At 38.5% G+C, this 14048-nt stretch overlaps 1 protein-coding gene across 1 annotated transcript in view; it reads right to left on the bottom strand.

The window, feature by feature from the left end:
- Window positions 1-13708, bottom strand: part of elapor1 (endosome-lysosome associated apoptosis and autophagy regulator 1) — a 17092-nt gene extending 3384 nt beyond the window's left edge. Inside the window, exons 1-17 of the mRNA XM_080444102.1 lie at window positions 13586-13708; window positions 10541-10661; window positions 10209-10386; window positions 9772-9919; window positions 9601-9681; window positions 9017-9122; window positions 8661-8810; window positions 8224-8312; window positions 7578-7758; window positions 6102-6230; window positions 5597-5687; window positions 3418-3523; window positions 2993-3130; window positions 2318-2581; window positions 1908-2084; window positions 578-728; window positions 75-168 (exon numbers count right to left, since the gene is read on the bottom strand). Of these exons, the coding sequence (XP_080300228.1) occupies window positions 75-168; window positions 578-728; window positions 1908-2084; window positions 2318-2581; window positions 2993-3130; window positions 3418-3523; window positions 5597-5687; window positions 6102-6230; window positions 7578-7758; window positions 8224-8312; window positions 8661-8810; window positions 9017-9122; window positions 9601-9681; window positions 9772-9919; window positions 10209-10386; window positions 10541-10661; window positions 13586-13669 (2288 nt within the window). The 5' untranslated portion in view covers window positions 13670-13708. The remainder of the gene's footprint in view (window positions 1-74; window positions 169-577; window positions 729-1907; window positions 2085-2317; window positions 2582-2992; window positions 3131-3417; window positions 3524-5596; window positions 5688-6101; window positions 6231-7577; window positions 7759-8223; window positions 8313-8660; window positions 8811-9016; window positions 9123-9600; window positions 9682-9771; window positions 9920-10208; window positions 10387-10540; window positions 10662-13585) is intronic.
- Window positions 13709-14048: the final 340 nt, after the last annotated feature.

Genomic DNA, 14048 nt, shown 5'->3' with positions numbered 1-14048 from the left:
ATAAAACAGAAAACACCACAGCGAATGAAGGAGAAGACAAATGTATGCAAATAAATACAAAATAGTATAATGACCTGTAATAGAATATCACATCTGGCAGACTGGACTGTGTGGGGAATATCTGTTTAGGAGAGGACATGTGGCCCAGGGCTGTATCAGTGGTAACACCTACACACAAAAAACATAAGAAATGATGTGTATTTACTGTATGTATTAATAAAATATAGCATTTAAAAATAACATTAGATAACATTACTGACATCTCATATAGCTGTAGTAGTAGTTATTTTATTTGTTGTTCAACCTAGAACCAAACTACCCATATCCTGCACAGTAAAATCCTCAGTGTAATGTATCCATGGCATGTAATCAAATGTTACATCTGTACACTCTCAGAGTTAAATCAACACTCAGGATTTACACTTCTAAACATCTTTGCCGAAAATAGCCGATCTAAGCTCACAATGTGTCACGTAGCGATGCGTTGTGAGCTTATAGATCGGCTTTTTTTTTGCTGAACGTTCGCTCCAGAATAAGGACGCTAGGGTTCATGTGGTTAAGGATGCTCATTCCATACCAATGAGTGTGTCACCGATAACAAAGGGCTGTGAAGACACCACACTCTGGCCTCTGATGCCAGAGGGCACCACCGTGGATTGGCAGGCGTAACCTTTCACCTCCTTCCGGGTCTCTGTTACATTGTCTACACAGGTTGCCAGCTTCCTACCCTATAAGAGAAACACAGGGCAATAAGGTCACAGGTTATGTACATGTATGACATGCAGTGGTGGAAAAAGGACTCACATTTTTTTACTTAAGTAAAAGTATCAATACTGCAATGTAGAAATACTCTGTTACAAGTAAAAGTCCGGAATTCAAAATTGACTTGAGTGAAAAAAGTACAAAAGTATTTAAATCAAAATGTACTTAAAGGAGGAGTTCACCCAAAAAATTACTTATTTTCTATCAATTGCACACCCTATGAAGCCTTAAATCCATGGATTCTTTTTTGTTTTTGTCGCATTCCTAAGCTAATAATTTGATTCCCGTCTCCTACCGGCTAATGTATCCGGTAGGAGACACAAATTAGATTATTTGTGTCTCCTACCGGAAATACACACGGTCATCAAATTATTGTCTTAGGAATGCCACAAAAACAAAAATAAATCCATGAAATCAAGGCTTCATGGGGTGTGTAATTGATAGAAAATAAGTCATCTTTTGGGTGAACTCCTCCTTTAAAGCACCAAAAGTAGAAAGTACTTATTATGCAGAATGTCCCATTTCACAAGTTTTGAAATGTATAAAATGTATAAAAATATTTTGAAAATAGCAGATCTACAAGCTCACAATGCGTCGCATCGTGACGCATTGTGAGCTTGTAGATCGGCTATTTTCAAATTGCCAAAAATGGGTATAGGGTTGAAGTGGTTAATGTATGTTTTGTAATAATTATCAAAATCTACAAAGTAACTAGTAACTAAAGTTTTAAAATAATTGTAGTGGAGTAAAAGTATATTTGCCTCTGAGATGTAGTGGAGTAGTAAAAGTACAGAGAATTGGAAATACTCCAGTAAAGTAAAAAATACCTAAAACAATGTACTTAAGTACAATACTTGAGTAAATGTACTTAGTTACTTTACACCACTGATGACATGTTAAACTAAATGCTACAAAAAGCTGTCACGCTCATAATTCTAACTAACTATCTATATCTGGCATTTACATTTACTATGAGCTCATCTTGTGCTTTTACCATTTGCTGTTCCGGTTCTATACAGATTGGTGTTGTATCCAATGCAACCATTTCATCATGCCATGTGCAAAAGTAAACTTTTTGGATATGTGGCAATATTCAAATATGAAATATAATCATACTGACTGATAATTGCAATGTATCTCCTCACCTCTTTACCACACAGACCCACAGTAAAGTGATGGTAGTATAGGAGGCCTTTGTTGGTAAAGCGCGGGCTGCTCTGGAAACTAGTGCCATTGGCCAGAGGAGTAAAATCATAGTGCAGGGGCTCCCCACCGCTGCCCTGCAAATCCACTGTACAGTCATTGAGACACGCAGAGTGAGCCTGGAGGATGGACAGCAAGCAAACAGGGAATTCATTGTATGTATTAATGTAAGGGACAATTACATGACAATATAATTGATGGAAGAGCTGAATAGATAGAGTGACAAAAATGACTTGTCCAGAGCTTAGACATAGATATGTATATACAGATGCATACGGGGAAGTTGAGTGTTAACTACATAGCTGTTACACTGAGAAATGTGTGTAAAAAAGGGTTGTATTTTTTGCCTTACCGTGTTTCTGTCAGTGTTCGGTCCACACGGAATACAGGCAGACTTTCCTACAGGCTGCTCAGGTCTGATGATGGTGTTGGCTGGACATTTCCTACACAAACCAGTGCCGTTGACCATATAGTGACCAGATGGGCAGGGTACGCAGGCAGAACCTGTCTTGGAAGATCCAAGGGCACAGTGGCGACATTGGGAGGCCACCCCACCAATCACATTGATGATATGGATGGAGTAGATCTTGGCCACATCGCCACTGTATTGACTCTCCTGGAGAAAAGATAAAACACATACCAATAGCCTATAAATAGCATTCAGTTGCAGTGCTACTCGACACAATGCTGAAGCATGTTTACCATAAAGGCTGGCAGGAGTTTATATTGAGTTAAACTCAATAATGGAGTTCTGAGGTCAAAATTCCATTGAGCTGTTAAACCTGATTTATACTTTGTCGTATGCCAGAGTCGCATGGTGAAAATAGCTGATCTACAAGCTCACAAACGTGTCCATGCGCCATGTTGTGAGCTTGTAGATCTGTTTTTTTTGGGGTGTGCGACTCGGGAGCGGGACTCCATTGCAGGACTGGGGTGTGTGGCTCCGCCGCGAGACACTAGTGTGTGATAGCTTATACAGTACATTAAGCATAAAGGTAGTACTGAATAACGTGCAGTCCAGTCTTACCATGCTAGACCCCTCTGAGCGTTGGAATGTCCAGGTGAAGCTGATGGTGCTGTTGTCCTTTATCAGATAGGAGTAGGACTGTTTACTGCTGCTGCCACTCCAGTGCTCCACAGCATCATTGTACAACTGACTATAACCCTGGAGAGAGGTGCATTAAGGGGTGCATTACTGTATTTACACTCATTTCAAATGGAACTTTTATTTAGAATTTTGCTATGTTAGATACTTCAGCTAATACCTGATTTATTTCATAACTTTATTGATGAAGCCTGATTTATTAATTTCATAAATAAATCAGGCTTGAGAGACAGGGAATAAGAGCTAAATTAAAATGCAATACAGTTCAAGAAGTGAACTTGAACCTGGGTTGTAATGATGTGGTTGGTGCCTTAGTGAATGCATGATATGTTGCCTTTTTCTCTTACCGCCATGAAAAACAGATCACAACGGCCAATACACTTGGTCTCAAAGACGAAGGTGATACGAGAGAGTCCAGTCCTCTCACTGTCTTTGGCCATGGATTGAGGCAGTCTGCGGAGATACATTGCATACAGTATTTTTAAATACAATCCAGGACTATTTTAATTAATACAATATTATTTCAATAAATCTGTATGAGAGAGTATGTTAATGCAGCAATGCATTGTATGTTATTGTATGTTAATACAATATAACTAGCACATCTGCAGTGGTTGGAGGCAGTCTCCCAACAATTTCATTGAGAAATTTAGACCACTGGTCTCGAGTAGGATACCTACTGGTTGACTAATATGACTATAAAAGTTTGTTGAAGCAGACGGCGCACTGGATTGGACACTGGGTAGGACATCATAGCAATTTCCTCCCTCCCTCCGTCAGAAGAGGGAGACAACGGACAAATATGGGATTGTAGCTTTAAAGGTTAACTAGGAAACTTGAGCCTAAATTAAAAATATTTTATATATATATATTTCGCATTGTTTCCCTCTATCAGCAGCTATATAATTATGCTGGGGTGATTTCCTGCAGAAAGACACTGTATTTTGGTTTTGTTCCACTGTTTATGTTGACATTCCACTGTTCATGTTGACATTCATCCCTTGCAGGGACGCCTCTGTCTGTGGTAGAGGGTAGCACGGGTCCGCCCGGAACCAAAGATCCGAGCCCCAAACCGAGAACCAAACCGGGTCGGGGACAAAATATTGACTTGTCCCTCGGGCACGGGTCAGATCAGTTCCAATTGCCACAGGTCTCGGTCGGATCCATTTGAAATGGATGGACCCGTATGGACCCGTGAGGACCCGACGACCAGCTTTTTATTATTATTATTATATTAATCTCTTTAACATGAGACATATGCGTTGTAATTAAGCTACCAAATCCATATTGTCTGTTCTCGCATATCGAATGAGCCCCAATTAAAGTTAACAGCCGATTGAAACGCAGCCAAGCGCACTGCACTGCTGCTGAAGTTGAACACAGGCAGGCGAAACGCAAACAAAAGCCACGGGAAGATGCAAGTTGGAACGTCATCTGTGTGGAGCATGTCAAACTCGTTCTGTGCTTGTTAGTGCTCTCTCTAATCAATGAATGCATCAAAGACAGCAATCACTTTGATACCTGTCAGAGTGGGGAGGGGGGAAGGGGGGAGTGTGTGTGTACACTAGGGGTGGGACGATATAGGTACCTCACGATACGATATATATCACGATATTAGGCCCACGATAACAATATATATCACGATATTCGACGATGTTCGATATATTGCGATATCACGATATTCGATATATATTGCAAGAAATTTCACCAACGATATATCACGATATCTGAAAATATCGATATATTGCGATATCACGATATATTGCATGAAAATTCACCAACGATATATCACGATAGTCCTTGTATTCAATTCATAAACACATAAAATAGCACCAAACAGTTCAAAATCATCATTACACAAATACAGAGTAGGAAAAACAACGTATCACAAACAAAAAAAGAAAAGACAAAATAAATCTTTTTTTTTTTTATATCGATATTTTTCGGCAGGATATCGATTATTTATCGCGGGAGAAAGTATCGCGATATATCGATATATCGATATATCGTCCCACCCCTAGTGTACACACACAGATCTGCGAAGTTACCTAGTATCCCTTTCTTTTAGGGATGCACAATATATCGTCATGATATCAGTATCGGCCTTAAAAATACTATATTAATATAGTATAGATAGATGGTTTTAGCCGATGTTTTATTTTATAATATTTATGTTGGGATGTGAAGCTAAAATGATGATGTGATGAATGCTGCAGATTCAATCAGTGTTGTATGTGGAATCTTCCAAAACATTTAAATACATTTTACATTTAAGTTGTTTATGTTCGGATATGGGCTAAAATTTCTTGTCTTGGAATACATATGTATTGCTTTTTCAAATTCAATTTGTATTTGTTTTATACAGATAAGATCGACATCTGTAAATATCAGTTATCGACCATAACAGCAATGTTATCGTATTGGCCAAAAATTTCCCATCGGTGCATACCTAGAAAGTTTGTACAAAATCACGAAACATATATACAATACATATACTGTATGATGATCTGATCTGCTCAGCCCCACCTGTATCCAGGTACATTGAGTGTGAGCATCATGTAGTCAGAGTCTTGATCCCCAGGGGTGGTGTATATGTACTCCCCAGCCACCTCCCATGCTGTTACAACAATAAGATACAGTAGTAATGATCAAGAATACACATACGTTATGCAATGCATAGAGATTACTTCGAATTGCCATTATGGAGATTGTATTATGTGATGGTTTTATGTAGGGACATTTCACCCATTCATCAAAACTTTATTTTATCCCAATCTTTAGTGTAATTGATTCTCAGTCTTTGGCACTGTTGTGAAAATGCCTATAAATGTCCCAAATGGCCAGAGTTGTTTCACTGAATTTGTAAAGCAATTTAGTTATTGAAAACCCATACAAATGTATTTGTCATTATTTCACAAAACCATAATTAACAATAAATTACTCAAATGACAAATGCAAACAAAGTAACTGTCATTAATCTTTTGACAAATGAGTTAGTGCATAATAGTTGTTTATCGATGAGAGCTCGCACCTGTGGTCCGTTCAGAGTCGCTGTATTCTCGACTGAAGACAGAGCTCCTCATGTTGCTGGGCATCTTGTTCCACCATTTGTATTCATATCCCACCACTGGCTCTGTGCCAACAGGGCACTTAGCGCAAGCTGTCAATATATGATGTGTTATTGTATTGTATGTTAGGGTTAGAGTTTAGACTGCGTTGTTCAAGCACATGAATATGCTGCCATTAGGGCTTACAAAATAATTGTATGCAAATTTATATTTCACGAGCCAAGGTAATTAAGCTCAGGCAGAAACTTTTTTCCTTCTTTTTGAGGCATTTATTCAGCCATGCTCATCCACTCACCAAACTGCAGAAAAGTGCAAAAGTGTAAATACCAGCTCAAATGCTCATTTTGGCTGAGCATTTGAGCATGGTTTAACGTTGATACCTTATAATACTTTTTATGTATTTACTCAAGGGATATTTCACTTTCAAACATGTTTGGGGTCATTTTAATGTCTACTTGGGCTTTTGTGAGCATCCCAGACAGTTTTTACGTTCTTTGATTCAGTATTTAGATATTTGATATTCATTTTATCAGAACAAACCATTGTAATTATAAACTTCATTTTAACCATGTTAGATTCACTGAAAAAATATGTATTTGGTTCTGGTGACCGATATTGGCCTTCTAATACGTGAGGGGGTCGTGTTTTTTCAATTCTTTTTTTCATTTATTTAAAAACAAAAATGGGGAAATTAAAAAATGTAATAGAAAATGTACAATGGGTTTGTATAGGAAGGGGGCGTATCTGATGAAATTAATATCAGATATCTAAATACTGAATCAAGCAACTTAAAAACTGTCTGGGTTGCTCACAGAAGCCAGAGTAGACATTAAAATTACCACAAACAAAGTGAAATATCCCTTTATGTAATCTATAAGTCTGCAGATTCATTACCCAGTCTCATGAAGTTTCGACTAGTTGGAAACTTTGCTCCAGCTGCCAATTACGGTGAAGGACTTTATTGTGATCACAATGTCTAGGCTAAATATTTCAGTTTTCTTTGCCCATAATTACCGTAAATTTCGGACTATAAGCCGCGACTTTTTTCCCATTTTTCGACCTTGCGGCTTATATAACGGTGCGGCTTATCTATGGATTTTTACAGCTAACGGCCACTAGGGGACCTCCTAAATCTATGGATTTTACACCCGCGGCTTATAGTCCAGTGCGGCTTATAAATGTTCCAAACATTCAATTTAGCTGCTGCGGCTTATAGTGCGAAAATTACGGTATGCCTCCCTCCCTAGGTAGAATTAATGTCACCTTGAATATAATTATCTGATAAGTCCACATCGTTATAGCTTTTATCAACAAGTGCAAACTCATAACTGTCAAAAGCGATATCGCCTCAAGTGTTTTTTCATTTGTTTGAATGTCATACTGGATAGAAGATAAAGTACAGTTGTAAAGATGTAATTAATGCATGGCTGTGTAGGTACCTGTTCCATTGGAGTATAAACCATTGGAGCATGGTTCACAGGTGGTGGAGTTGTTTCTGACAAAGAAGCCAGGATTACACGGAGGGCAATTCTTCATCTCCCCCGAGGCAGGCAGCTTCACGGCTCCTTCAACACTCTCACTACAAATCTTAGGCTCAATCCATTTGTACATGAGCTGGGTCTGAGGCAGAGGTAGCAAAGGTACACACTTTCTTTATTCAAGTAAAAGTATAAATACTTTTGTAAAAGAAATACTCTGGTAAAAGTAGAGGAAATGATACGACTTCCTTACTCAAGTGCAACTGAAAAAGTAAATGCTCTACAGATACACGAAAACTAATGTAATTAATAAAGTATTTGTACTTTGTTACTTCCCACCCCTGGTCTGAGGCTCACACAGTGACTTAATGAATAGATGAAATAAGCTGCTGATGGCTCTATGTGTGGTTGAACAAAACCCATCCAGACCATTTATATTTAAGGAAACCTAATAGTTGCACCAGATGGCTGTGCCTGCCTGCAATCAACTGAGCAGTGTAAAAAAAAGAAAAGGGAAAAAAGAAGCCATTTCATATTGTAAGAGTCCACTGTGGTTACACCTCTCCTGAACTTGCCTGACCTCACTACATGTCCTTTGGCTCTGTACCTGTCCCTTGGAGTCACATGGAGTGTGGGTGTAGAAGTAGTCACTGTTAATACATGCAGGTCTTGGTTTGCAGCTCCCTGAACCAGCCTCTGGAACAATATAGTCCAAGCCCAGAGGGAAAGAGCCAGCAGGTAGGAGGAAAAACGCACAGCTCACGTTAAGATCGACTGATACCACCAAACCGAGACGACGTGTACGCACTTAACTACTATACATTTGCATACACTGCAATTGCCTTAATGTGAGTACATGCAAAGGCCTGATTCACTAAGTGATTGTACACAGTAAAAATCCTCAGCATTCATTTATCCATTTGTAACTCAGCGAGTTGAGTTAAATTAACACGCAGGATTGTACAGTTCAGTCACATGACAGACACACATCGTAAGGGAATGTGATTAGTCTTTGTGGACAAAGTATTAGAAAGGCAAACATACCTGCATATTTTTCTTTTTCACACTGCTGGCATACAGTGGCACCCTTGTTGGAGTAGGAGTCAGTAGGGCATGGGGTACAGCGGGCAGAGCCTGGTTTTGCACTGTAGGTGCCAGGTTTACAGTGAAAACACTCTGATGTGTAAGCCACCCCTGAATAAATAAAGAAATGAGAAGCTGAGTTCGCTAACCTAACTTCCACAGGTAGGATGTAGAAAAACAACCAGTCAATTTGTAAGACTAAGATGTATGTGCTCAGTATTTTGCCGCTTGTAGATTATATAATACAAGGTATTCAATTTTAAATATATTTTAACCATTTGAATGGACTGATCTATAAAACAAAATTAACTATCTACCTGATATGGCAACGTTTTTCAACAGCACAGGTTTGACCTCACTTCCTGCCAGGTCATATTCAGTGGTTCTCCAATAGAGAACGTTGCTGCCTTTGTTCAGCTTTACCTGTGCAGAGTGAAAATGAAAATGAGAGAGGAAAGAAAGGGACAGACAGAATAGGACAAGAAATGAGAGTTAATGCACATCTAAACTCTCAGAGCGAAAACTAAGCCTTGTTCTTATATTGCTATATTGTCACTGTCGGGCAGAAACCTTCTTTTGTCCAAAACCGTTACTTTTTGTTAATACTTTTCTTTATATGTATGAAACCCACAGACAGACTTAACCACTTTCAACCTGGCATTCCTATTTTGGGCATGTCATTATAGGTGAGGTTCAGATCTACAAGCTCACAATGCATCAAGATGCACTTGTTGCTTGCAGATCATCTATTTCCGCTACTTTTGAATGACACGGTCATACAGCAAAGTATAAAATAGGGCATTTATTTTTGTAAACATAAAAAAATAAAATATGGAGATACAAGGTTCCTGCCCGACAGTGACGATTATGTGCTTTGTGCTGAAGCTACAGCCAGGCGTACATTGTAGTGACTCCAGTCACTCTCTGAGATCTTCATCCACCGGTTCTCAGAGTCTGTAGACTGGCACTGGTCATTCTGAACCTAGACCAGAGGAGATCACCCATTAGTTATCATATAGACAAGAGCTAGATATGGACTAGAGCAGACATTCAGTCATTGTGAAGCACTTACAAAGAACTCAAAGTAGATGTTGTTGTCGGGGTACAAATAGTCAAAGGACACAGTTCCAGATTTCTTCAGGTTCACAGCATAGGACAGTGTGGCACTGCACTCATCTGTGTTTGAGGCAATGTAGTCGTCTTTTGGTACCCAGGTTGAGCTGTGTAAAAAACAAAAGTACACACACACACGGCAAATGATAATACAAAATAATCAGTAACAGTCATCAGTAGCAGATAGACAAGCTCCTTAAAACGAAACAATGGTTAGGTTAGGTTAGGTTAGGTTAGGTTAGGTTAGGTTACATTTAACCTCGCGTCACCAGTCTTTCCACCTCGGAGGAAAAGGTTACATTGGGTTAGGTTTGTGTGTTTTTGAAATATGTGTCAAATATATATCAGTAAAACCCTTTCAAATGTTTAAAAAAACCAAGTGGAAAGTATACAAACTTTGAGCAGTTTATGTCGTCATCTCCGTTTATGTTCATTCCATGAGTTACAAAACCAGTTGGCAGGCTGCCCCACTCATCGATCGCCACACCTGTGCCCAGAGAGTATGTCCCATTAGCACACTTCTGACACTGCTGAGACCTCATGTCAAGGAACTCTCCTTCATGACAGGAGAAAGCTACATGAAGAAATAAAAGAAGAAAAGATCAGCAATTAAAAGGAATTAAGTAATTAAAATGAAATGCCTATCCAATGATTTACACATTGATACAGTGACACAGGGTATTCACTAAAGATGTATAAAACAACATGTGTAAGAGTGGGATGCTTACTGCATTGAGTGCCTTTGACGGGATCTGGGAGGCCCGTGCACGTCTCAGGCTTGTTTGGAATAGCCACTCTCCATCTGGCCCCAAGGACATCACATTCTGTATACTCAAAGTGGTAGTCTGACTGTAAGGAAAAAAACACAGGTGGGGTTTCACATGCTGCTTGGATCTCCCTTATCGTGAATGACCTGGTCTCGTTACCAATTCCCCCGGTGGTGGAATGAATGACCACTCTAGTCATAACACCAGTCACTCTGTATCTTGATTTGCAAACTGATGTGGGGTGCAAGAACTAATCAAACTTTAGTGAATTATATATATTTTTTTAAAGTGGGGGTACTATTTCAAAATGTTGTTTTACAAAAACGTTCAAGAATAAAATAATAAAAGTTGGGGACTGTGCCTTGGCCATTCTTACATTATTATATATATATATATCATTAGTTGCATGTAATGGTGAGCTAGGAACTGAAGCATATTCTTCATTTGCACTGAAATTTGTCAGCCCAACTGAACCCAACAAAACTGTATTAGAAAACCTGTTTCATCTATGAGTTTGTACTCTGTATGGTAGAATGATTTTAAAATAATATTATGTTAATACAGCGTAAGTCAGCTGTCATATGATTAAATAAACAAAAATCTCAAGAGTGTTCTTACTTATGACATAAGTAAGAACACTAAATGTATAAAATTTGTCACAAAATGGGGCCAACCTCTTTTCCAAACAGAAGCTACGGCCAATATTTACCCAGAAGGCTGTCTCACCTGTTGTCTTAATCAGTCTCATCAAGGATGTGAGACACTTCTGTAAGACTAAACTAGACTACCCCCAGGGTTTATTTACTTAGTCAAGGGGAAACGAATGATGATTAACCCAACCCTTCTGTCAACGTTTAATTTCAATGATGTTTCAGGGCAACTGCTATTGCATGAGGACAATAGGAGTCTTTCTGTACATATTTGATGGGTTATTGACAGTTGCTAATGATGTGGGATGTTTTCAAATAACATTAGAGCAGAGCTTATCTTGCAGTTTGTAACACCCCACAAAAATGACTCATGAATACTGAGTATAGGCCTGGGCGTTATTCTTAATATTTGGCCACTGGTCTAAAGCTTTAGTCTGCAGTCCAAAAAGGCCACTTAAGCAAAGTAAACCCAGCCCACACACTGAGCCACGTGAGATTAATAGTTAACAAACACACCAGTAAACGAGCCTGTGTTTTTGATTAGTGCTGCTACATTAGCTGTGGTCAGGGTATCAGATGAACAACGGTCTGGGTCAAGGGATTTAATGTAAAAATGTATCAAATTGGAGATGTCCTCTGCTCTATTCGCCTCCTTTCTCAAACATGAGGAAACCAAGGCAACAGGACATTGTGACCAGGGTGTCTGAGGGTCAAATGACTATAAGCAACAGCACATTTTGTCAAGGGGTAGTCATTACAGGTCCAAGACAAGGCCTAAATAATACCATAGTTTATTCACTTTGAGCTAAATGTGCTATAGTTGTACGTGTTAACTTGTTCCAACAAATTTGGTTTCTACATTATGCCAATAGATAAGGCACACTTCACAACTCCTGGTAACTTGCAGAGTATACTGATAAAAAGAAATGTTCCTCCTTTATCAAATGTTGCAGTTGTTATGCAAATATTTAGAAACTGAAAATGTGTATAGGGAAAGATGTAGAGCAGCACCGTAGAAATGCTGAATATGCTTCATGTGGGGACTTTGGCAAAGCACAAACATGGTTGTGATGACAAATTGGTTTAGTGCTTCAAATACAGGCAAGGTTGACATATGGCTGTTTCCCACAGAAACCACTCATAATGTGCATGAGGGAGGGAGACCAGCCTACTGAACCGAACTTGATAAGGCTATATAACATTGTTAGCAGTGCCAGTGTCTGATTCAATTTCATGAAGATAGGTATTACTGTATATTCATATTTCTTCTTCTTTCTTTATAAAGCATGATTTTTTTATTGCATCCTTTACTGATCATCAAGTTTAAACTAAAGAGCCAAGTGAAAGTAGAGAATTCACAGGTGGAAAAAACATTATATTTTGATTATTTGTGAATTAAAATGTCACCTATAATTGTTATAATCAGCCTATTACTAATATGAGTATTAAGTTTTTGTTTGAGAGATGCTTAAGGAAGTCTTGTAAAGAAAGACTTACACTCGCCTAATAATAGTGTCAACAATTCTGACAGATAATTCTCAATCAATAAGGGACATACATTTCATATAGGATGGTTCTCAGCCTTCAGTACCCCTTTCCCTGATTTCAGAATCAATTTTGCATACTTTGCTAAGAAAACTACAAGAGAAAACCTTAGCTAGCATGATGCTATGAATGAATAATAACCCAACTTTAGATGAATATATCATTACAAATAAGTAATGGCGTGAAAGAGTTGCAACTAGTGCCTTCTGAGCAGATTTATGTCAAACTGTGGCCATAAAATGTCAGTATTAACCCAACTCCAGTTTTGTTGTTAATATGTTCAAATAATGTTTTAGTCTTTTTCTTTGCTTTTTAACACTTAACAAAAAAATCGTACATTTTCCACTTTCTCTCACGTACCCTACAACACAAGTAATTTGTTGGCCAAATTGACATTTCTGCCTAACTCTACTCTCCTAAAACTGCTGCTTCATTGTGCCTTATTGCCTATGTCCTCAGCCTCAGAAAGTTCCAAAAATGACTTAGGCAATTAATTATGCTATGAGGCTAACTTATTTGACTTAGGTAGAATTATTATTATTTTATTCTGGCTGAGAACATAGGCAATAAGGCAGGATGAATCAGCAGTGTTAGGAGAGAAGAGTTTAGGCAGATATAAATAAAGGTAGATAAATATGACTTAGGCAAAATGAGTGTGCTGACTGAATAAGTCAAAAAGTTTTAGTTAGTTAAGTTCTTTTTTTTTTTTTTTGCCTAAATTGCCTAAGTCCATTTTTCATTTATTCTTTCCAAAATATGACTGAAGCTCTCTGTAGGCCAAATGAACAATAATAAATGTTATTCTCCTCACCTCTTTACACATGGGTAAATCCGCATGCGTTTGAACAAAAAGGAGCCACAGACAGTGACACAAGTAGACTTGTCTCCGTAGCATCGTTCCCAGAGTGACCAGCCTGCTGCACAACGGGGACAACATGCCACCATAAAGAGCCACAGTCTGCAGGTGTGACACAGCCACTAGTTTACACAGTAGGCGGCCTCTCTCTGAACTGAACACAGACAGGTGATTGGCTACATTGTCTCATTATACACAGGAACTTATTGTCTGATGATGTAGCTAATATTTTTAGCAGTGGTGGAAAGTAAATAAGTACATTTACTCAAGTACTGTATTTAAGTACAATTTTGAGGTATTTTTTTTACTTTACTGGAGTATTTCCAATTTTCAGTACTTTTCCTCCTACTCCACTACATCTCAGAGGCAAATATTATACTTTTACTCCACTCCACTACAATTATTTGAAAACTTAGTT

Source organism: Gymnoscopelus braueri, assembly GCF_963280865.1.
Source record: "Gymnoscopelus braueri genome assembly, chromosome: 12".
Classification (NCBI taxonomy): domain Eukaryota; kingdom Metazoa; phylum Chordata; class Actinopteri; order Myctophiformes; family Myctophidae; genus Gymnoscopelus; species Gymnoscopelus braueri.
The sequence above is the reverse complement of the archived record's forward strand: the minus strand, read 5'-3'. Positions and strand labels throughout refer to the sequence as shown.